The 24,006-nt window shown below is 47.8% G+C and overlaps 1 protein-coding gene across 1 annotated transcript in view; it reads left to right on the top strand.

Annotated features, from left to right (window-relative positions):
• Positions 1-24,006, top strand: part of LOC139374711 (lipopolysaccharide-responsive and beige-like anchor protein) — a 370,713-nt gene that overhangs the window by 230,390 nt on the left and 116,317 nt on the right. The window contains exons 41-42 of the mRNA XM_071115819.1: positions 22,420-22,537; positions 22,761-22,863. Coding sequence (XP_070971920.1) covers positions 22,420-22,537; positions 22,761-22,863 — 221 coding nt within the window. The remainder of the gene's footprint in view (positions 1-22,419; positions 22,538-22,760; positions 22,864-24,006) is intronic.

Genomic DNA, 24,006 nt, shown 5'->3' with positions numbered 1-24,006 from the left:
GGTGTCTGTGCGCCTTATATGGCATGTTGGATTCTGGCGTCTATTTGAAGTCATCCAAGGCCATGTTCAGTGCATCAATGGTGTTTATGCTAATCATGCAGATTTTACACGTTAATACACATGTTATAATGATTATAATAATTTGGGGGGATTTTATGTAGCCAATATATGCCCTTGTTTTGTTTTATGGTAATTGTATAACTAAAACTAGATTTATTACCATCAACACAAATATGATAGTATCCATGTAGCATAACGTGACACGTGTTATTGGACCAATCACAGCAAAGAGCAACTCCGTACCTGGGAGAAATAAAAACATGTCATAGATGCTAAACGGCTTCTTTTGAGGCTCTTTTCAGCCTTTTTTTGGGGCTTCTATCGAAGTCATCTTTTATTCTCTGCCTATTTATCTGTGTGTGAAAACATCCCACATCATCAGACGGCGCCTAAAGATCTTTCTCTGGTCTGTATTGAATAGAGTAAAAGAGGACGAGGCCTGCCTGAAGAGTCCGTCTTTGATCTGAGTCTGTGTGACGACTCCACCAGGACAGGGTCCATAACCTCTCTCTCTCACTTCTGCTTTCTGATAAGCACCCCTTTTTCTGACTCACTCGCTCTCGAAAGTACCCCCTCCCCTCCCCCCAACACACTACCACATCTGCCCAGCTACTGAAGAGGCTAGCTAGTGAGCTACCAGATTACTCAGCCTAGCCCCAAGGGGTTATGGGATATACGGCTGCTGTTTGTTTTTTTAGCACCTCGCTGGCGTACAACACAATGTCGCCAACCATCCCTCCTCGTGTGTGTTTTGCCTCCATGTATATTCTTAGTTATCTGTTTTCAATGTTGAAGGGAATCTTGACGTCCATACAATCTGAAACTTGACCTGAACATTGGGTCTAAGTAGTGAGTCTGGATAACTCATTGGAACTTGTATGGCAGGTATATTTGCTCGTTGAATGTATCTAATAGATGTTTATAATGGTGGTCATTCTTCTTTAGTGAAATCAATGATGACCAAGATGTATGTCATGGATAAGCTCTCTTATGCCTGTCTGGATACAGATGCATGTTCTTAGACTCTCCAGTCGCCCCACTGTGAGTAATGGAGATATTTGAAGTAGGAATTCTGACAGAATGAATAACTTCTCCTCAGTGAATACATTAGAATACATTGTTCCTTTACATTTCTCTCTCTCTCTCTCTCTGTCTCTCTCTGTCTCTCTCTGTCTCTCTCTGTCTCTCTCTCTCTCTCTGTCTCTCTCTCTCTCTCTCTCTCTGTGTGTCTCTCTCTGATGGTGATCTCTCTCTCTCTCTCTTGTTGGAGAAGGAGAGATATATAAATAAGGAATACAGGAATTGAGTTCAGAGGCCCGAGATGTTCGGTGGGGAAGAAGAGAAAAAAAATCTGCAACAGTTTTATTCCTGTGTCTGGTTGAGTTAGCGCCCTTTGTACTTTCAAGTGAATGATAAGGGGGAGGATGTCAGGCAGCGAGAGGGGCTTTTAGCTGTAGATTTTTTTCTCTTTCCTCCTCTCTTCTGCCGGTGGAAATATGAGAGGAACAGGGAAAGTGGCTCACCGGCAGGCAGACACACATACACACACCAACACACACTCACTCTAAGGCGTCACCCAGGCCCTGGTGCATGGACCCAGCTGCTCTCTCTGTAGGAGGCAGTGGGCCCAAAAATCAGGCCGTGGTACTAATTGCTTGGCTGTGCCTCTGCATCTGGCTGTCACATGCTCGCGCTCAGACAGACAGACAGACGCAGACAGACACACAGACAGGCGCAGACAGACACACAGACCGACAGACACAGACAGACACACAGACCGACAGAGACAGACAGACACAGGCCCACACAGACACAGACCGACAGACACACACACAGACAGACACAGACACACAGGCGCAGACAGACAGGCGCAGACAGACACACAGACCGACACAGACCGACAGACACACACAGACCGACAGACACACACAGACCGACTCAGACACACACAGACCGACAGACACACACAGACCGACAGAGACAGACAGACCGACAGACACAGACCGACAGACACAGACAGACACAGACCGACAGACCGACAGACACAGACCGACTCAGACACACACAGACCGACTCAGACACACACAGACCGACTCAGACACACACAGACAGACAGACACACACAGACAGACAGAGACACACAGACCGACAGACACAGACCCACAGACCGACAGACACAGACCGACAGACCGACAGACACAGACCGACAGACACAGACCGACAGACACACAGACACAGACCGACAGACACACAGACACAGATTGACAGACACACAGACACAGACCGACAGACACACAGACCGACAGACACACAGACCGACAGACACACAGACCGACAGAGACACACAGACCGACAGAGACACACAGACCGACAGAGACACACAGACCGACAGAGACACACAGACCGACAGAGACACACAGACCGACAGAGACACACAGACCGACAGAGACACACAGACCGACAGAGACACACAGACCGACAGAGACACACAGACCGACAGAGACACACAGACCGACAGAGACACACAGACCGACAGACACACAGACACAGACCGACAGACACACAGACACAGACCGACAGACACACAGACACAGACCGACAGACACACAGACACAGACCGACAGACACACAGACACAGACCGACAGACACACAGACACAGACCGACAGACACAGACACAGACCGACAGACACAGACCGACAGACACACAGACACAGACCGACACAGACACAGACACACAGACACAGACCGACAGACACACAGACACAGACCGACAGACACACAGACACAGACCGACAGACACACAGACACAGACCGACAGACACAGACCGACAGACACACAGACACAGACCGACAGACACACAGACACAGACCGACAGACACAGACCGACAGACCGACAGACACAGACCGACAGACACACAGACCGACAGACACAGACCGACAGACACACAGACACAGACCGACAGACACACAGACACAGACACACAGACACAGACCGACAGACACAGACCGACAGACACACACAGACCGACAGACAGATAGACAGACACAGACAGACACACACAGACAGACACACACACACAGACAGACACACACAGAGAGACAGAAAGACACAGACAGACAGAAAGACACAGACAGACAGAGAGACACAGACAGACACACGCAGACAGACAGACGCAGACCGACGCACGCAGACCGACGCACGCAGACCGACGCACGCAGACCGACGCACGCAGACCGACAGACCCACAGGCAGACACACACACAGGCAGACACACAGACCCACAGACAGACACACACAGACAGACCGACACACACTCAGGCAGACACACAGACCCACAGACAGACAGACACACACACAGGCAGACACACAGACCCACAGACAGACACACACAGACAGACACACAGACAGACAGACAGGCACAGACAGAGAGACACAGACAGACAGACAGACACAGATGCAGACACACACAGACAGACACACAGACAGACACACAGACAGACACACAGACGCAGACAGACACACACAGGCAGACACAGACGCAGACGCACACACAGACAGACGCAGACAGGCACACACAGACAGACACAGACAGACACAGACAGACACAGACAGACAGACAGACAGGCACACACACACACAGACACAGACAGACAGACACAGACAGACAGACACAGACAGACAGACACAGACAGACAGACACAGACAGACAGACACAGACAGACAGACAGACACAGACAGACAGACAGACACAGACAGACACAGACAGACAGACAGACACAGACAGACAGACAGACACAGACAGATAGACGCAAACAGACATATAGGCAGACACAGACAGACAGACACACACACAGACAGACACACACACAGACAGACGCACGCAGTCAGACGCACGCAGTCAGACGCCTGCAGACAGACGCACGCAGACAGACGCACGCAGACATACGCAGACAGACACACACAGACAGACAGACACACAAAGACACACAGACAGACACAGACAGACAGACAGACACACAAAGTAACACAGACAGACACACAGACAGACAGACAGACAGACACACAGACAGACAGACAGACAGACACAGACGCAGACAGACAGACACAGACGCAGACAGACAGACACAGACGCAGACAGACAGACACAGACGCAGACAGACACACACAGACACACACAAACAGACACACACACAGACACACACACACACAAACAGACAGACACACAAACAGACAGACACACACACAGACAGACACACACACAAACAGACACACACACAAACAGACAGACACACAAACAGACAGACACACAAACAGACAGACACACACACAAACAGACAGACACACACACAAACAGACAGACACACACACAGACAGACAGACACACACACAGACAGACACACACACAGACAGACACACACACAAACAGACAGACACACAAACAGACAGACACACACAGACAGACACACACACACAGACAGACACACACACACAGACAGACACACACAGACACAGCCCCCCTGGTTCCAGCCTCCTGGTTCCAGCCTCCTGGTTCCAGCCTCCTGGTTCCTGGACTGTGTTCTGTGGTTCTCTGAAGAAGCTTCTGTTGTGAAGGACACTAGTAGCACTTTCCCAATTGGTGGGGAGGAGACGGCTTAAGCAGAGGGGTATTCAGTAGCAGAATGGGGAGAGGACAGGGTGGTCAGTCAAAGAAAATCACCCAGCGTTTTGTCTGGGCCAGTTCCATGTCGTTAGTCTGTCCTGAAAGCGTCAAACCTTGGCGGCTACCCCCTATTCCACCCTCCACCCCCCTCCGGTCGCCGGGGATGACCTTTGGCCTCAGCTGCCAGTCAGAGAGGGTGCCTGGGCGGCATGGCAGCCTGGCCTGTGAGGAAGCCATATTGATTTTCCAGTTAGCTCTAGTACACACTACTTAGAGCTAACGGACGTCCTGACGAACAGGTATGTCATTATCAATGAGCAGCAGGAACCCAGCCCGTTCACCTCTCACTGCTACCATTCATATTTCCTCCCCCACCATCTCTCTACTCCTCCATTTCTCCGTTCGCTCCTTCAGCTCTGACAGAGTGCATCCTGGGACGGTCAATAAATCGCTCAGGCACACAGCGACAAGGACCGGTTGAGTGATGTGGTGGAGGGCCTCTTTATTTTCCCCTCTCTCTCTCTGTCTCTCTCTCTCTCTCTCTCTCTCTCTCTCTCCCTGTCTCCATCCATCGCTTTCCTGGTAATTACAGCACCTGGAAGACATTAAGTGTTTCCTTACCCGAGACAGACTCATTATCATCAGAGCCAATCGGCTCGCTCTGCTCTTCTCCTTTTCCTCCACTCATTCCCTGATGTCCAGGGTCTTCTCCCTTCTACACGTGTAATCCCACCCAGCCTCTTTCTCCCTGTGGCACGTTGACTTTACCTCTTCGTCAAGAAACTCAATTATTCCCATACAGACTCCCATGTTCCCCTCTCCCTTGCCTTCACTCTCCTATTGTAAGTCACTGTCCGAGTCTTCAAAGGCTCCTAACCGCAAATGCATAAGACAGATGTGAGCAATTGAGATCGATTTGAGCCAATTAATAGAGATAAGGCCAAATACACGTTTTAAGCTTCCTGAAGTGAGTTTTTGCTCTCGTCTCTGGTCTCCCCCCACATGTCCAGTCCTGGCACAGCCTTACAAACGCAGCCTTCTGTCGCATTTTAGTCATTATAGTTCTCTGTAGAAATAACAAAAAAAATAACAGAACCAGTTTCTCTCTCTCTCGCTCTCCATTTCTCGCTCTCCATTTCTCTCATCTTCTTTATTTTTACCTCTCTATATTGTTTATAGTCTCTTCCTGTGGCGGACATCTTCTTTTCTTTCTTTTTTTCCCTCTCTCTCTGTATTGTTTATAACCCTGTTCCTGTGGCGGCCATCTTCTTTACCCGTCTCTGTATTGTTTATAACCCTGTTCCTGTGGCGGCCATCTTCTTTACCCGTCTCTGTATTGTTTATAGCCCTGTTCCTGTGGCGGCCATCTTCTTTACCCCTCTCTATATTGTTTATAACCCTGTTCCTGTGGCGGCCATCTTCTTTACCCCTCTCTATATTGTTTATAGCCCTGTTCCTGTGGCGGCCATCTTCGTTTACCCCTCTCTATATTGTTTATAACCCTGTTCCTGTGGCGGCCATCTTCTTTACCCCTCTCTATATTGTTTATAGCCCTGTTCCTGTGGCGGCCATCTTCGTTTACCCCTCTCTATATTGTTTATAACCCTGTTCCTGTGGCGGCCATCTTCTTTTTTTTTTTTTTTTTTCCTCTCTCTCTGTATTGTTAATAACCCTGTTCCTGTGGCGGCCATCTTCTTTACCCCTCTCTATATTGTTTATAGCCCTGTTCCTGTGGCGGCCATCTTCTTTACCCCTCTCTATATTGTTTATAACCCTGTTCCTGTGGCGGCTATCTTTACCCCTCTCTATATTGTTTATAACCCTGTTCCTGTGGCGGCCATCTTCTTTACCCCTCTCTATATTGTTTAAAACCCTGTTCCTGTGGCGGCCATCTTCTTTACCCCTCTCTATATTGTTTATAACCCTGTTCCTGTGGCGGCCATCTTCTTTACCCGTCTCTGTATTGTTTATAGCCCTGTTCCTGTGGCGGCCATCTTCTTTACCCCTCTCTATATTGTTTATAACCCTGTTCCTGTGGCGGCCATCTTCTTTACCCCTCTCTATATTGTTTATAGCCCTGTTCCTGTGGCGGCCATCTTCGTTTACCCCTCTCTATATTGTTTATAACCCTGTCCCTGTGGCGGCCATCTTCTTTACCCCTCTTTATATTGTTTATAGCCCTGTTCCTGTGGCGGCCATCTTCTTTACACCTCTCTATATTGTTTATAACCCTGTTCCTGTGGCGGCCATCTTCTTTACCCCTCTCTATATTGTTTATAGCCCTGTTCCTGTGGCGGCCATCTTCTTTACCCCTCTCTATATTGTTTATAACCCTGTTCCTATGGCGGCCATCTTCTTTACCCCTCTCTATATTGTTTATAACCCTGTTCCTGTCTCAGCCATATTAATAGTTATTTTGAACTTGACTTACTGCAACGCCAGATCAAGAGTTAGACACTTTTCAAGATGTTGCTTGTGTGTTTGTCGATAGGGTCATGTGTTGTTGTTGTTGTTGCGTTACAGCCATATTTACAAGGAAGGCAGTTCTAACCATTGATAAATTCTGGTCTGGCATCAATGTAGATGTAATTGCTTTTCGAGAGCTGGAACTCAAGGAAAGTTTGTATTCAACTCGTTCTGCTTCTGTCAGCATGTAGTCAGTGGTGCTTTACGTTCTTATTCAGAGCAGGCTACAAGGTGGAATGGTGTTGATGATTGTTTCATCTCCTGTTCTCTCTTCTCTTCTTTTTACCTCTCCACTGTTCCTCTGTTTCTGTTGTCGTTGCCGACCCGGATCTCGTGTCGGTTTGTTATTGCGTAGATGTTAAACGGGGCCGGTGGTTGTGACTGTGTGATTGTGACTGTGCACCTACGTGTGTGTGTCTATATGTTTGTGCTGATGTGTGTGTGTGTGTGTGTGTGTGTGTGTGTGTGAAAACACGGCAGATTCAAGGTTCACCAGTAGAGAGGTGTAATCAGGCAGGACAGGCCTGGGGAAAGATGATTGCCACTTGGTCATCACACAGGGAACCACTTAGACACTGTGTCAACCCCTCGGCTAATGATGACTAATGTCTCCTTCCCCCTGATTCTCTCTACTCTTTTAACACCATCACTGTCTCTGTCTTCATCTAGCTGGCACCACACACAGAAAGAGAAACACTGGTTTTACACACACACACACACACACACACACACACACACACACACACACACACACACACACACACACACACACACACACACACACACACACACAGTTTTACATCTCACACATCTCTCTCCCTCTCATCCCACACCTCTTGCTCCTGAGTTTGTACTGTAGACACACCTCACCATGCAATACCTCCAGACAAAGAAGCCCTGGTTGCACCTGATCCTGGCCCCTCCATCATGCTCCATCTGTGGGGTTTGTTTGACTGGTCTCCATCAGGGCCATGTCTGACCAGGGCCTTCCCTCTCTGATTGATCACTTTCTCTCTCTCTCTCTCTCTCTCTCTCTCTCTCTCTCTCTCTCTCTCTCGCACGCACAGACACAGTCACAGACACACACATACCTCTCTCTCTCTCGCACGCACAGACACAGTCACAGACACACACATAACTCTCTCTCTCTCGCACGCACAGACACAGTCACAGACACACACATAACTCTCTCTCTCTCTCTCACACACACACACACACACACACACACACACACAGTCACAGACACACACATAACTCTCTCTCTCTCTCTCGCACGCACAGACACAGTCACAGACACACACATAACTCTCTCTCTCTCACACACACACACACACACACACACACACACACACACACACACACACACACACACACACACACACACACACACACACAGCTCCATCATTTAGTCCCTCAGTCAGGGTTCTGACACATGGTGTCAAAGGCAACAGCAGTAGCCTGATGGATCATCCTGCTTGTGGATGCCAGTCTGCCTGGTGCTACAGTCTGATAGTGTGTGTGTGTGTGTGTGATATTAACCACTCAACACCTGTGTACCTGCTGTTCTATCAGCAAGCCTTTGTTAGTCAACAGAACAGAGGTCAGAGTCAGACAGATTGCGGGAAGATCGATCACTGCCCTCAAATGGAAATTGGAATTGTTAATTATTTGGAGGATCATTTTTGATGGCGATATGGAAGGAGGGAAGCATCTAGAACGTTTGTGGCGACATATGTGATTATATCTAAATGGGAAATTGGGTGTTTTACCTTCGTTTTTATGGACAGATAAGCAGTGGTGGGAGTGCATATTTTACCATTTCAATCATGAGATATACAACTAATGGAGGCTAAATGATTGATATGGGCCTCTGACAGAGAAACCAGAACAATGTTCTCATTTTTGGCTAATATTCTTACTGCACATGATGCATGACAAAGCAGACAGTGCAAAAATGACATTAGAACAATTGTTGTGTTGACCGACTGTATAGGTATCCACTATATCCTATCAGTGAGAATAGTGTGTGACTCCTGGTGGTGCTGCCACCGCCATCATGGTTAATGACCCGTCCAGTCTGGTTGAAATGGCACCTCCACAGGGGCCCTGTGTACTCACTCAACCAAGACCCCTTTATAGGTGACAGTGGCATTAGAGGGGTTTAGAGCTGCTCCACACTAGAAACACAAACAAGGGGGCCAACACAAGAACAACACTCAAGGAACATACTTTGAAAGGCTTGGTTTTTTGTTGGTAAGGACTGATGCTTTGGAGAACAAAGCATGTGCTTCGGATAGGGCTGCTCATGTTGTCGTGGGTGATATCTTGGGTTGTATCTTCACAACCAACACGTTCATATTTCCTCACCGTCATATGTTTTATTTCTGTGTTTAATGAGCCACTGGAATTAGCTTTGCACCAGTCGTTTAAAAAAATTAAATCACGTCTCTCAGTTGATCATTTGAAATGGAACATTGGGTTCAACTCAGACGACAGACAGTCCATGTAGAAAACAGATTCCAGCCTCTATTTCCTCCCTCAATACATGAATGGAATTGAGAATGGATAAATGGAATCTCCTAGCTAACAGAGATGGGCAGGTTATCCAAACACTATCACTAGCTAGTTGACTTTCCTCTCCTCCATTTAACCCCCTTAGACCCCTGCCTCTGGAGAGTGGAGGTTATTTATTAGCTCAGTTATCTTCTTAAAGGAACGGCTCTCAACACGACCATACAGATCATCTAGCTCGGATTGAATCACCTCGGAATCTTCCACATAGCCATGGGGTTCCATTCATCCAGTCAGGGAAGACCCCTTTTCACTCTCCCTCTCTCTTCCTCTCTTTCCCCCAACCCCAACCCTTCTTGCCCCTTCAAACACTCCTAAGAGAGGTCTACTCTCCACCCCACACCCCTTCTCCAATCCAATTAAGCCAGGGACAAAAGCAGGATTAGTGAAGAGTTTACCTCAGTGGAGCTCCACAGCGACCCCCAAAAAGGCCCGTCAATGGTAAAAAGGCCAAAGGGGGCTTTGGGAGTTTGAGGAATAGCGGGGAGAATGTGATAGGCGCTGGCCAGCGATCTTAACCTGTCTGATGTTTGTGTGGCGAACGGTGGCTCAATGCGGCGGCGGTTTAGAGGGAAGTTGGAGGTTGGGGACAATGCCTCTGTCTTTGACCACTTTGCTCCAGAAGCTTGGGCCTGTCTCCCCGATTTTCTCTGCACCTCTGAATTTCAATGAAAAGCGCCTCCATCTCCTCTCTCCTCCATTCATGAAGGGGCTAGCGTTGGCTGACTGGCTTGACACTTCAAGGAGCGTTTTTCTAGTCGTTGAAGTTGTATCCCACCTCCGACAGGTGCAACCTGAGGGACGGTTTTGTACTTCTTAAAAGATAGCTGTTGGATATAGTATTTAATCAATGAAAGATACCAACAGTTTTAAAGCCTTTGTGGACAATTTTAGGCCTGGGAAGAGTCTCTGTCCCCGGGTCAATGATAAGTACAGTAGCAACATCCGTCTGTTATTGTTCTTGTCTTCTTTTGAACGGCCATCGTTGCCCCGAAGTAGCAGGTAAAATGCAGGGACAGGCAGCCTACTAAATCTGCATAGGTCTGGCGAATTTCACGCTCCTCTTCCCTTCACTTATGTGGCCTTATCCCTCCTTTATTCCACCATCACCCCAGAGCCACCAACTCTGCCCTCACCGGCCCCAAGGTTAAAGAGCTTTAAGTCTCAACCCAAAACTGTTAAGTGGAGAGAAACGCCAGGCCTTGAATGGGGAAGGGGGGTTTTGTGTACCCCCTCTGGCTAAACTGATCCATATCTCTGTGTAATTACCTAAAGAAATCAAACTTTATCTCCTCCTTCACCTCAAGAAAGAAAGTGACACATTGACCCACACACTGGGTTGCCAGATTGGGTTTGGTCTTATCCCCTTGTTGTTTTTTAAATTCTCATAAAAAAGCTCCCAGCTACTGTTTCGTGTTACTATTCATATCCCACCGCTGCCACATATTGCACTTGCTACCTCTAACAGTTTGGTTTCTTATTATCTCTCCAGAGCTCCTTGTCCCTGGCCTCGATCTGCACAAAAGCTCACTTGTTTAATGAGTCTATGCATTGAGGGCTTCACTTCTCTGCCAATTAACCCCAGGACCATTCCGTCATTTTCCTAAATCCACACGCGGCTTTTTTTGTTCACGCTTTATAAGGCTAAGCCGCTAGCTAGCGCCGGAGCAGGGGCCGGGCTGGAAAGTTAAAAGGCTAACCTGTTAGCAAACACAGTGGAGAGGGACATAAAAGGTTTAATCCCTATTAGGATAAATTCAAACTAAATGGCCCCAAATATCCTTTGAAAAGAAGGGACTTCCTTCAAAGAGTATAGCCCCAAACTAAGCAGCGTTTGGGGGTAAATGCGTTTGGCTTGGATGTCACTACTATAAACTCGACTCAACGCAAGCTGGGCCCTCTTTATTTTTCTTCAAATCTCTCACACTCCAGCGGCTTCTTAGGCCTGTTTATTTGCTCAGTGTCGTGGTTTGTTTTACTTGCCTCGAGGCAGATAGACTCCTATACGTGACCAGTGATTAGAGCTTGAATCACTCAGTTACATGCGGGTACAACAATCGTGTCCATCAATCATGCCCTAATGACACAAATCCTTTGGCAAAATTTATTGGATGAATTTGTGTCAAATATTTTCTGTAATTCCCTGAAACAGACCTGTGTGTAGTGTGCTATCTGCACACTATGCTATGTTACTGCGTGCTGTAGTGTGCTATCTTAATTGCCTATTGTTGTGGGGATGACTGCTGGGGTGAGAAAGTAGAGTCATGTGTTTTCCACCATTCTGCAGGTCCCATGATCCTAGAACTCTCACTATGGGGCCAGATCATTTTTTCCCCTCTTAGATGTGGTTCTTCCCCCCCCCTCCACTCCTCCTCCTTTCACATTCTGGGTGACTGTATCACACCTTGTTTGGATAGTCCATCTGTAGATGCTCTACAGACTAACTGTCTAATAGCCCTTATCCTAACCTTTATTCTAAACCCAACCCTATTCGTAACCGTAGCAAGCAGTTGCTTATCAACAGTATGATAGTATGACTATCTGTAGATCACCGATATGGGACATAACAAATACAGTGAGATCCAATTATATACCTATTATACTTATACTCTCGCTCTCTCGCTCTCTTTCTCACTCTCTTTCACTCGCTCTCTCTCTCGCTCTCTTTCTCTCTCTCTCTCACTCGCTCTCTCTCTCGCTCTCTTTCTCTCTCTCTCTCCTCGCTCTCTTTCACTCTTTCACTCTCTCTCTCTCTCTCTCTCTCTCTCTCTCTCTCTCTCTCTCTCTCTCTCTCTCTCCTCGCTCTCTTTCACTCTTTCACTCTCTCTCTCTCTCTCTCTCTCTCTCTCTCTCTCTCTCTCTCTCTCTCTCTCTCTCTCTCTCTCCTCGCTCTCTTTCACTCTTTCACTCTTTCACTCTTTCTCTCTCTCTCTCTCTCTCTCTCTCTCTCTCTCTCTCTCTCTCTCTCTCTCTCTCTCTCTCTCTCTCTCTCTCTCTCTCTCTCTCTCTCTCTCTCTCTCTCTCTCTCTCTCTATCTCTCTATCTCTCTCTCTCTCTCTCTCTCTCTCTGACTTACCTCCTCTCTGTTTTTTCCTGGTATCACTCAAACTCAACAACAAATTTTGTCCTAATTGGCTCCAGAGGGCTGAGGGGGGGACTGGGGTGAGTCTGAGGGGCCCGTACATGCCAGCAGAGGCGAGGGCCCTGATTGGAGCAGAGGCCCAGGCCCTCGTTAGTCTCCCCCTTCCACACCCCTTCTCTACCTCCTGCTCATTAGTCTGATGAACTCATTCTCTGATGGAGGGTGACATGGCTGGGTGTGGTGTGCCAGGCTGGAACAGAACCCAACTGGGGGAGGGAGGTTCTGAGGCAAAGCCTGTGTGTGTCAGATGAAGGGTGAGGGAGGGAGGAGGTGGGGTTGGGGGATATAGGAGTTCCACAGGAGGCAGAGCCCATGTAGATGAAGTCCCAGGGAAGGCTAACGTCAAACTCATGGACTCAAGTGTCTGCTTGTGTTAGTCTTCGCTTTCATATTCATTTAGGTTTGGACAGTCGTAAACTCCAGACTCTCGTCTCAGACCGCTGCTGTGGTTATCATACCTGATTTTGATTCTGTGGTCAGTGAAGCGAAGGAAGAAGAGTTGGAAAATATGCTGCTGGGGTTCTTCAGATGTCCAGACGGTGACTAGGCTATACAGGGTCCTTGATCTTCTAGCTCGTTGTTCATATGATTCAAAGTGTTGTAGTCCAACTACTGCTGCTTCTGTTTGGTTGGGAATTGGGGAAGTCCATGGAAATACTCAGGGAGAATTGGTGTGATCTGTAATGCAGAATCATGTGCACCTGGCTGTTGAGAAGGTGGTGTAAACATTGTAGTTATTTCACATGGGGGGGGGTAAAGGGGCTTGATTAATGTTCACAGATTCCCATTGGAATACGTAGCACACACACAAATATCCGCACACAGAGAGAGTTTGTGTGTGTGTGTTCGTCAGAGTGTGTGAGGAGGGGGGGGGGTAAATGAGTGTGTGTGTGTGTGTTTGCGCGTCGCAAAAGCAATTCCAATTCCGTACTGATAAGTCCAGAGGTTTCTTTTTCACTACAAACCCTATCAACTTCCCCAATATGGCTGCTCCCCCTCTCCCTCTACCCCCCTCTCCCTCTACCCCCCCGTCTCTGTTTTGATGTTGATTGATCACCTCTCTTCCTCCCGCTCATTAATTTCATCACTTTATCTCCAGCTCTTCATAGGACCACAAGATGATAATAAATCCCTCCTCCGTGATCCTTTAACCGAAGCAGCCGCGCGGAAACGCTTAATAACAGCCTACAAATTGAACTTCAATCACCTCATTTTCCTTCAAAGGCCACAGACAGACGCAAAACAAGGTGTACTAAACCAAATGCAAAAACGCTATTTTATTCTTCCCTCTTGCCACACCATCCTTAGATGAATTTCCTGATTGACATTGTACAATAAAGTTTTATTCAATTCTAATAAGCGACATTGGTTGCTATCTACTATGTAACACTGTTTCCTTTTTTTCCCTCAATGCCAGGAAGTCCTTATCAGCCCAAACACCCGCGCCTCGTCTCCCCAATAGAGAACGCTATTGAGAGACTAATTTATCTTGTAACTCTCACACACACACACACACACACACACACACACACACACACACACACACACTTATCTTGTAACACTCACAGCACAACTACCCTGCTACTTTGTTCTCCTCTCATGTTAGATGGTATTTTCAATGACATTTGTGTCAGGAACCCAAACGGGTGGTACTGTGCCCCCAGTCCAGGTCAAACCAGTTTATTTGTCACATGCCAGAATATTACAGATGTAAACCGCACAGTGAAATATCAGACGTACGAAGTAGAAAATCCAGAATAGGATCTTTAAAAAAAAACACATCAGCAGCAAGCTTGAGGAGTCGGGGGTGAGGAGGCGTGTGTTGGTGGGTAGTCATTTCTGGAGTGGGGAGGGTGTGATGGAGTAGGTCCATTGGCAGGGATCGGCTGAGAGATTGGTGTGTGTGTGTGTGTGTGTGTGTCGGATAGCGGTGGATAGCTAGGGGGGTTGGTAGAGGCACATCTCTCCCCCGGTCCCCCTTCATGTGTCCCTCTTCATTCCAGAGTCATTTGGGTGTCTGACAGAGACAAACGATAGTGCTTCAAAAATGACCAGCAGCCCAGGCACAAACAGGTTGAATAACTCCCAGTGCGGCAGAGAGGGAGAGTGAGTGTGATTGTGAGAGAGAGAAAAAAAAGCCTCACAATCGAGCCTCAAAGCCTTTTGTTGTTCTGTTTGGCTGCATGCATCCTCTGTGGTGTCAGTCACTTTGAAATTCAGCTTGGAGTCAGAGAGCTGAATTGATGAGAATTGCTGTACCTGAAACAGGGGACGAGAAAGTTATATTAAGCCATAATCAAATGCATAAGAGTGAAGATGGCTAGGGATTTTGTTTTTTGCAACCCTGTAGAGCTATTGTCTTTGAGAAATACAAGATTTATGTCAAGATATATTTCAATATTTTTTTCTATCAAAACCATTCTATCTCGGTTTGTCAATTCAAACTATTATCCTTCAACAGTCCCATACTTCACAGTCCGTTCTTTCTCTCCCTGCTTCATTGGTTCTTGGAATTGTGTGTTCCAAGTCTGACTTCTGCATTAATTCAATAAGCACTCCATCAGGCAGGCCAATCAGAAGAGGCCTCCATCAGGCGGCAGGCCAATCAACAGGGGCCATTTGTGGCCACATCTGGAGGAGGTTGAGGGGAGTTAGAGTGCTGGTGTTTCACCTTCAAGGCCTTCAGGGCCAGTGATGGAGACAGATGGAGGCCTGGAAGGCTGCAGCCACAAACACCTGCAGTCTGGAGCCATTAGGTATAAATGCAATCGGAGACTCTGAGACACTAGGAAGCATACAGTATATACCACCATGGTACTTTATTCCAGTATATGGCCCTTTCAAATAAAGTGTAGAATAAAGTCAGATCTACAATTCTCTGGAATATATTTTAGGGACCTTCTCTACCACAGTCATTTTGTTTTACTTGTTTATTACTGTGTTTTGGTCCACTGTCTGACTCCATTCTTCTTTAGTGATTTAATTCTCATTCTCCTCTCCTCTTTATCTGTTTTCTACTGACCCCTCCTCTGTCTATCTATCACAGCCGTAGCATATGTAGCAATAACTCCAGCCCCGGACAATAACGACCTCACCGCTGCAATTTGTCCAGCAGCCGCTTCGACCAAGTGGGTCATAGGCGGCACACCTTTCTCTCCCCTGGATAGTTTATCGTGCCACTGTGTCACCCTCCAAGCTTTTTCAACTGCAAGGGAAAAGATGTGTGTGGAGGAGAGGGAGGGAATGTGACTCCCGCCCTGGAACTTTACAAGACAGGGTTTCTGAAAAACATCGGTCTCAAATTTTATATCTGGATACGTTTTTGGAGTGAAGATGCATCGGTCTGGTTCACAATATGATATGAGCTGACGAGCGGCGTCGCTTCTAGACCTGTCATACCTGTCATATGAGAGACTGGCCGCAACATCATCAATTTAGCCCTCATTGCCTCACAGACAAGTACTCACTCTGAGGAGGAGAGGATCACTGGAAACACACTAGGGTGTAGAAATGAACACCTGGAACAGAGAGTAAAGTTTACTCACCCACCCACCCACCCACCCACCTGGGGCAGAGAGTAAAGTTTACTCACCCACACACCCACCCACCTGGAACAGAGAGTAAAGGTTACTCACCCACCCACCTGGAACAGAGAGTAAAGTTTACTCACTCACCCACCCACCCACCTGGGGCAGAGAGTAAAGTTTACTCACCCACCCACCCACCCACCCACCTGGGGCAGAGAGTAACGTTTACTCACCCACCCACCCACCCACCTGGGGCAGAGAGTAAAGGTTACCCACCCACCCACCTGGATCAGATAGTAAAGGTTACTCACCCACCCACCTGGAACAGAGAGTAAAGGTTACTCACCCACCCACCTGGAACAGAGAGTAAAGGTTACTCACCACCCACCTGGAACAGAGAGTAAAGGTTACTCACCACCCACCTGGAACAGAGAGTAAAGGTTACTCACCCACCCACCTGGAACAGAGAGTAAAGTTTACTCACTCACCCACCCACCCACCTGGGGCAGAGAGTAAAGTTTACTCACCCACCCACCCACCCACCTGGGGCAGAGAGTAAAGTTTACTCACCCACCCACCCACCCACCTGGGGCAGAGAGTAAAGGTTACCCACCCACCCACCTAGAACAGAGAGTAAAGTTTACTCACTCACCCACCCACCTGGGGCAGAGAGTAAAGTTTACTCACCCACCCACCCACCTGGGGCAAAGAGTAAAGGTTACCCACCCACCCACCTGGAACAGAGAGTAAAGGTTACTCACCCACCCACCTGGAACAGAGAGTAAAGGTTACTCACCACCCACCTGGAACAGAGAGTAAAGGTTACTCACCCACCCACCTGGAACAGAGAGTAAAGGTTACTCACCCACCCACCTGGAACAGAGAGTAAAGGTTACTCACCCACCCACCTGGAACAGAAAGTAAAGGTTACTCACCCACCCACCTGGAACAGAGAGTAAAGGTTACTCACCCACCCACCTGGAACAGAGAGTAAAGGTTACTCACCCACCCACCTGGAACAGAGAGTAAAGGTTACTCACCACCCACCTGGAACAGAGAGTAAAGGTTACTCACCCACCCACCTGGAACAGAGAGTAAAGGTTACTCACCCACCCACCTGGAACAGAGAGTAAAGGTTACTCACCACCCACCTGGAACAGAGAGTAAAGGTTACTCACCACCCACCTGGAACAGAGAGTAAAGGTTACTCACCCACCCACCTGGAACAGAGAGTAAAGGTTACTCACCCACCCACCTGGAACAGAGAGTAAAGGTTACTCACCCACCCACCTGGAACAGAGAGTAAAGGTTACTCACCCACCCACCTGGAACAGAGAGTAAAGGTTACTCACCCACCCACCTGGAACAGAGAGTAAAGTTTACTCACTCACCCACCCACCCACCTGGGGCAGAGAGTAAAGTTTACTCACCCACCCACCCACCCACCTGGGGCAGAGAGTAAAGTTTACTCACCCACCCACCCACCCACCCACCTGGGGCAGAGAGTAAAGGTTACCCACCCACCCACCTGGAACAGATAGTAAAGGTTACTCACCCACCCACCTGGAACAGAGAGTAAAGGTTACTCACCCACCCACCTGGAACAGAGAGTAAAGGTTACTCACCACCCACCTGGAACAGAGAGTAAAGGTTACTCACCCACCCACCTGGAACAGAGAGTAAAGGTTACTCACCCACCCACCTGGAACAGAGAGTAAAGTTTACTCACTCACCCACCCACCCACCTGGGGCAGAGAGTAAAGTTTACTCACCCACCCACCCACCCACCTGGGGCAGAGAGTAAAGTTTACTCACCCACCCACCCACCCACCTGGGGCAGAGAGTAAAGGTTACCCACCCACCCACCTGGAACAGAGAGTAAAGTTTACTCACTCACCCACCCACCCACCTGGGGCAGAGAGTAAAGTTTACTCACCCACCCACCCACCCACCTGGGGCAGAGAGTAAAGGTTACCCACCCACCCACCTGGAACAGAGAGTAAAGGTTACTCACCCACCCACCTGGAACAGAGAGTAAAGGTTACTCACCACCCACCTGGAACAGAGAGTAAAGGTTACTCACCCACCCACCTGGAACAGAGAGTAAAGGTTACTCACCCACCCACCTGGAACAGAAAGTAAAGGTTACTCACCCACCCACCTGGAACAGAGAGTAAAGGTTACTCACCCACCCACCTGGAACAGAGAGTAAAGGTTACTCACCCACCCACCTGGAACAGAGAGTAAAGGTTACTCACCCACCCACCTGGAACAGAGAGTAAAGGTTACTCACCCACCCACCTGGAACAGAGAGTAAAGGTTACTCACCCACCCACCTGGAACAGAGAGTAAAGGTTACTCACCACCCACCTGGAACAGAGAGTAAAGGTTACTCACCACCCACCTGGAACAGAGAGTAAAGGTTACTCACCCACCCACCTGGAACAGAGAGTAAAGGTTACTCACCCACCCACCTGGAACAGAGAGTAAAGGTTACTCACCACCCACCTGGAACAGAGAGTAAAGGTTACTCACCACCCACCCACCTGGAACAGAGAGTAAAGGTTACTCACCCACCCACCTGGAACAGAGAGTAAAGGTTACTCACCCACCCACCTGGAACAGAGAGTAAAGGTTACTCACCCACCCACCTGGAACAGAGAGTAAAGGTTACTCACCCACCCACCTGGAACAGAGAGTAAAGGTTACTCACCCACCCACCTGGAACAGAGAGTAAAGGTTACTCACCACCCACCTGGAACAGAGAGTAAAGGTTACTCACCACCCACCTGGAACAGAGAGTAAAGGTTACTCACCACCCACCTGGAACAGAGAGTAAAGGTTACTCACCCACCCACCTGGAACAGAGAGTAAAGGTTACTCACCCACCAACCTGGAACAGAGAGTAAAGGTTACTCACCACCCACCCGGAACAGAGAGTAAAGGTTACTCACCACCCACCTGGAACAGAGAGTAAAGGTTACTCACCACCCACCCACCTGGAACAGAGAGTAAAGGTTGCTCACCACCCACCTTTCCATCTATCTTTTCACCTCTACAGGAAAGATGGCATGTAGTGTGGTTGAGGAGGCAGTGTGTGTGTATCTTGTTCTGTCTGTGTGTGTCTGTGACATGTAGTGTGGTTGAGGAGGCAGTGTGTGTGTATCTCGCTCTGTCTGTGTGTGTGTGTCTGTAACATGTAGTCTGATGAGTGGTCGGTGTTGTTGACATGTGAACCTGATGGCCACCCTGTCTGTCTGTCCATCCTTACAGCGGATAGAGAAGTCAGACTGATCCAACTGTCTGTCTGAGGCGGTTTGTCATGACCTTCAGATCAGACTGGTAAACGGACTCTGACAGACAGGGCAGGAGACACACAGACCAGACTGGTAAACAGACTGACAGACAGGACAGGGCAGGAGACACGCAGACCAGACTGTCATATCTAGTTTTTTTAGACACTGCTTTGTTATACATCGTTGAGATATATTTGTAAGTAGACAGTGATGATCATACAATAACGAGAATACAGTATATTACTAAAATAAAGTCAGTTGATTGGCGTGATGCAGACTGCAGTTTAAAACGTCCCCCGATCCTCCCCCAGTCCCACAGGCAGTGTTGTTGTGTCATGCTCTGTTGAGGCTGTGGGTTGCAGAGTGTCAGTGTGCAACACAGTCTGTTAACACTGATCAAATAGGATTAATTGTATCACAGGGAGTGGTGGCTGCTGTAGACGGTCATTGCCTGCCTTGTCTGCAGTGTGGAGATCAGTCCATGAGTGGCTGAAAGATGACGAGAAGTGATTTTCATAATTGAAAAAAATCTGGCGGATGAAGACTCACCTAGATCCACTAAGACTTCATCAAAAATAGAAAGATCAAACTGATGAGGAAAAAACCTGACAAAATACCCATCTTTCTCACCTAGATCCTCCTTCAAAAAACACATAATAGTGTCTTTCACAAATAACTTTGACGCCCAATGAAAGAAAATCCCTTCATAAGTCCTTTTGGATATTCTGTACCAGAAGCCACAGCTTGAGGGGTTATTGTGACAGTGTTCCCATGGTGACGGGGCTGATGGGAGGCTGGTACGGTGTGGGGTCGTCCTGGGCCCAGCCTGTTAGGGTAGTGTAGGTGAGAGTCTGGGAGAGAGATGGACGGGCAGACCAGTCTCTCCTCCAAACATCTCTAATCCACATTTAATTGAACTCCAGAGACTTTGAAGTGAGGCTGTGGTGCAGGCAGATCTTATTCCTCTGAGAGGAGGGAGGGAGAGAGAGGGGGGGGGGGAGAGGGGGGGGGGGAGGCTGCCAGGACATCCTCAGCTAAGAGCCCCAGCTGCTCCCTTCCACTGCAACCTACCCTTTAATGAGCTCCTTGAAGCTAGTGCTGGAGTTAGCACACTATGCTAGTCGCATATTTGAATATTTCTTACCCCTTGGTGCCATACCTCAGTGACCCCTCTTCAATCCCCATGTCCCTTAACACCTAGTGTCATTAAAAGAGCTTTGAAACAAAAAGAGAGAGGCCCGGGTGAGTAAAAAAAAAAAAAAAAGCTAGTCAACAAAGCAACGATAAGTGGGTTAGCGCAGAATCTAAAGATTGGATTAGCTTGAATATGAATCGCAGGAGGCCCGGACCGAGCATCTGTGGCTGTCAGGAGGGCTGACAGGCGTCGAGACAAGTCACTCTGACAACCGCAGAAAGAGAGAGAGTCCATTCTCCACAGAGAGAGATTAGGCTCAGCTCATTTTAGCATTTTTGCATTCTTTAGCGTTAGCCGACAAGCTCCTGTTTAACCTTGCAAGGTGGCAGTCCCCTTGTTAGAGGAATTAGAGAAAGCAGGTTAACTGACTATTTTGCATAAACTGTGCTGTTGACCCAATAGCACTCTTCATAAAAGCGTTGTCAAACCCAACTAGCTCTCACTGTCTCACGTCAGAATTAGATGTTAATCCATATTTATTAAACTTCAAATTTTAAAGTTGTTGCAAATGTCAAATTTCGAAGTGTTTAAGGTTAAGTTTAGGAAATAACTCTGCATTTTTAAGTTTAGGGTTAAATTTAGGCATTAACTCTGAAATCTTAAGATGAAGCATTAACTCCAAATGGTTAAGTGGCTGGTTTTACACGTCATCTCCCGATGTCCTCAGACGTGGACAGACGTTGAACACTGACTTGTATCACCGGTGACCTGGCTGGTCAAACCGGTCTTAATCTGGTGAAAACTGAGCCATTAAAAACCACTGCAATGGGCAGTTTGTGTTGGCATTATAGATTTATCTGAACTACATCACTGTTTTGTGAACACATTGTACGTTTGGCCGTGTAATTGGTACTCTTCAGAAAAGTAATCATTTTTTAGCTCTGAATATTGGTGCATACTTGAAATGATCTTGACAATAGTATGCATCTGATTCTGACTATGTCTTTATTTATATTTTAAGCAGAGAGGATACCTGCTGTCTAAATTACTGATGAGCTTTTAGTGAACTAAATGTCTGCCTCGTCCTTCCCTCCCTCCTCCCTCTGAATAGGGCTCATTCTCTCGTTAAAGGAATCCCTTTTTCACGGAGGCTGATCAATATAACACATTAATCCTGCTGTTCGGGACGACGCGTCACTTGGCTGTGATGAATGAACTAACACAGCCTTCTCTCCTCTCTCTCTTCTCTTCTTCTCTCCTCTTCTTCTCCCCTTCTCTCTTCCTCTCTCTTCCTTTCTCTTCCTCTCTCCTCCTCTCTTCTCTCTCCTCTCTTCTCTCCTGTCTTCTCTTCTCTTCCTCTCTCTTCCTTTCTCTTCCTCTCTCTTCCTTTCTTTCTTTCTCCTCTCCTCTCTCCTCTCTTCTCTTCCTCTCTTCTCTTCCTCTCTTCTTTCACTACTTTCTTATCTCCTGTCTTTGCTCACCTCTCACTCTCATACCTTTCCTCCCTCTCTCCGCTCCCCTCCCTCTCTCCTCTCCTTACCACTCCTCTCCTCTCCAGATCCTAACCTACACAGAGGGCCTTCATGGTAAATGGCTGTTCACAGAGATCAGGGCTGTCTTCTCTAGACGTTACTTGCTACAGAACACTGCTCTGGAGATTTTCATGGCCAACAGAAGTAAGACCCACAACCAGCATATTTTATTCTAATATTATTCAGTAGAATCACAACCCTTAAATTATGACATGAGTTTGGATTTGAATCTGAAAGACAAATGAATGAAATGTTTCTTTGCTAGGATCTTTTTGAAAGCGTATATATTTGATTTAGAATTTGAAGCTGCTCCATTCTGTGGAAACCAAGCCATGGATTGACAGAACTTGTTTGCCTTCCTCTGTAGCTGCGGTCATGTTCAACTTCCCAGATGCAGGCACGGTCAAGAAGGTGGTCCAATGCCTCCCTCGCGTGGGGGTGGGCACCAACTTTGGTCTCCCACAGACCAGGTCAGTCTATCTCTTTGTATTTTGCTCTCTCTCTCTGTCTCTCTGTATCTCTGTCTCTGTCTCTCTGTCTCTGTCTCTCTGTCTCTGTCTCTCTGTCTCTCTGTCTCTGTCTCTCTCTCTGTCTTTCTCTCTCTCTCTCTCTCTCTCTCTCTCTCTCTGTCTCTGTCTCTGTCTCTCTCTCTCTGTCGCTGTCTCTGTCTCTCTGTCTCTCTCTCTCCATCTTCTTGCGGTGGAGGGTTGGTATGTGTTCATCCCCACTGTCTTGTTAGCTGACACTAAACACTTGTGGGCTTAGCGTGTAACACTGGCATTTCACGTGTCACACCATCACGCTTCAGCACGTTCTGAGGAAACCACCACAGAAAGAGTGGAGAACACACACACACACACACACACACACACACACACACACACACACACACACACATACACATACACACACATACACACACGCACACAGCCCCCCCAACTCTCTCCCTCTTCTCCTCTTCCCTTCTTATGACTGCATGTCTGCAGCACCCTGTCATAGCCAAGTCCAGCCTGTGTACTGCACTGTCATGGCTGTAGCCAAGCCAAAGACAGAATGGAAATTGAGAAATGTCCAAGAAAATTCCCAAGGAGTATCTGTGTTTTGCTGCATAGTTGGCGTGATAGTGATATGTACCATCCATTTTGTAACCCATGAGAGAGTGTTGAAATGTGTGTTTTTGTAAGAGTCAGATTGTGTGGATCTGTTTGTTTTTGTGTTTGTGTGTGTGCGTGCACACGGGAGGGAGCGAGAGTGTGTCAGTCCCATTAATCAACATGGTGTAGCTCAGCCTGGGGGCACCGTGTCTCTCTTGACCTGGAGACAGCTGTACAGTCCAGTCCTGTTCTCACACCATCACTACTCCCTCAGCATTACATTATACATCCTTTACCACAACCTGCAGTACCTCTACCTCAATGTTTACCACAACCTGCAGTACCTCTACCTCAATGTTTACCACAACCTGCAGTACCTCTGCCTCAATGTTTACCACAACCTGCAGTACCTCTACCTCAATGTTTACCACAACCTGCAGTACCTCTACCTCACAATGTTTACCACAACCTGCAGTACCTCTACCTCTACCTCAATGTTTACCACAACCTGTAGTACCT

Source organism: Oncorhynchus clarkii, chromosome 19 (genome assembly GCF_045791955.1).
Source record: "Oncorhynchus clarkii lewisi isolate Uvic-CL-2024 chromosome 19, UVic_Ocla_1.0, whole genome shotgun sequence".
Taxonomy (NCBI): domain Eukaryota; kingdom Metazoa; phylum Chordata; class Actinopteri; order Salmoniformes; family Salmonidae; genus Oncorhynchus; species Oncorhynchus clarkii.
This window is presented reverse-complemented; position numbering and strand designations above follow the sequence as displayed.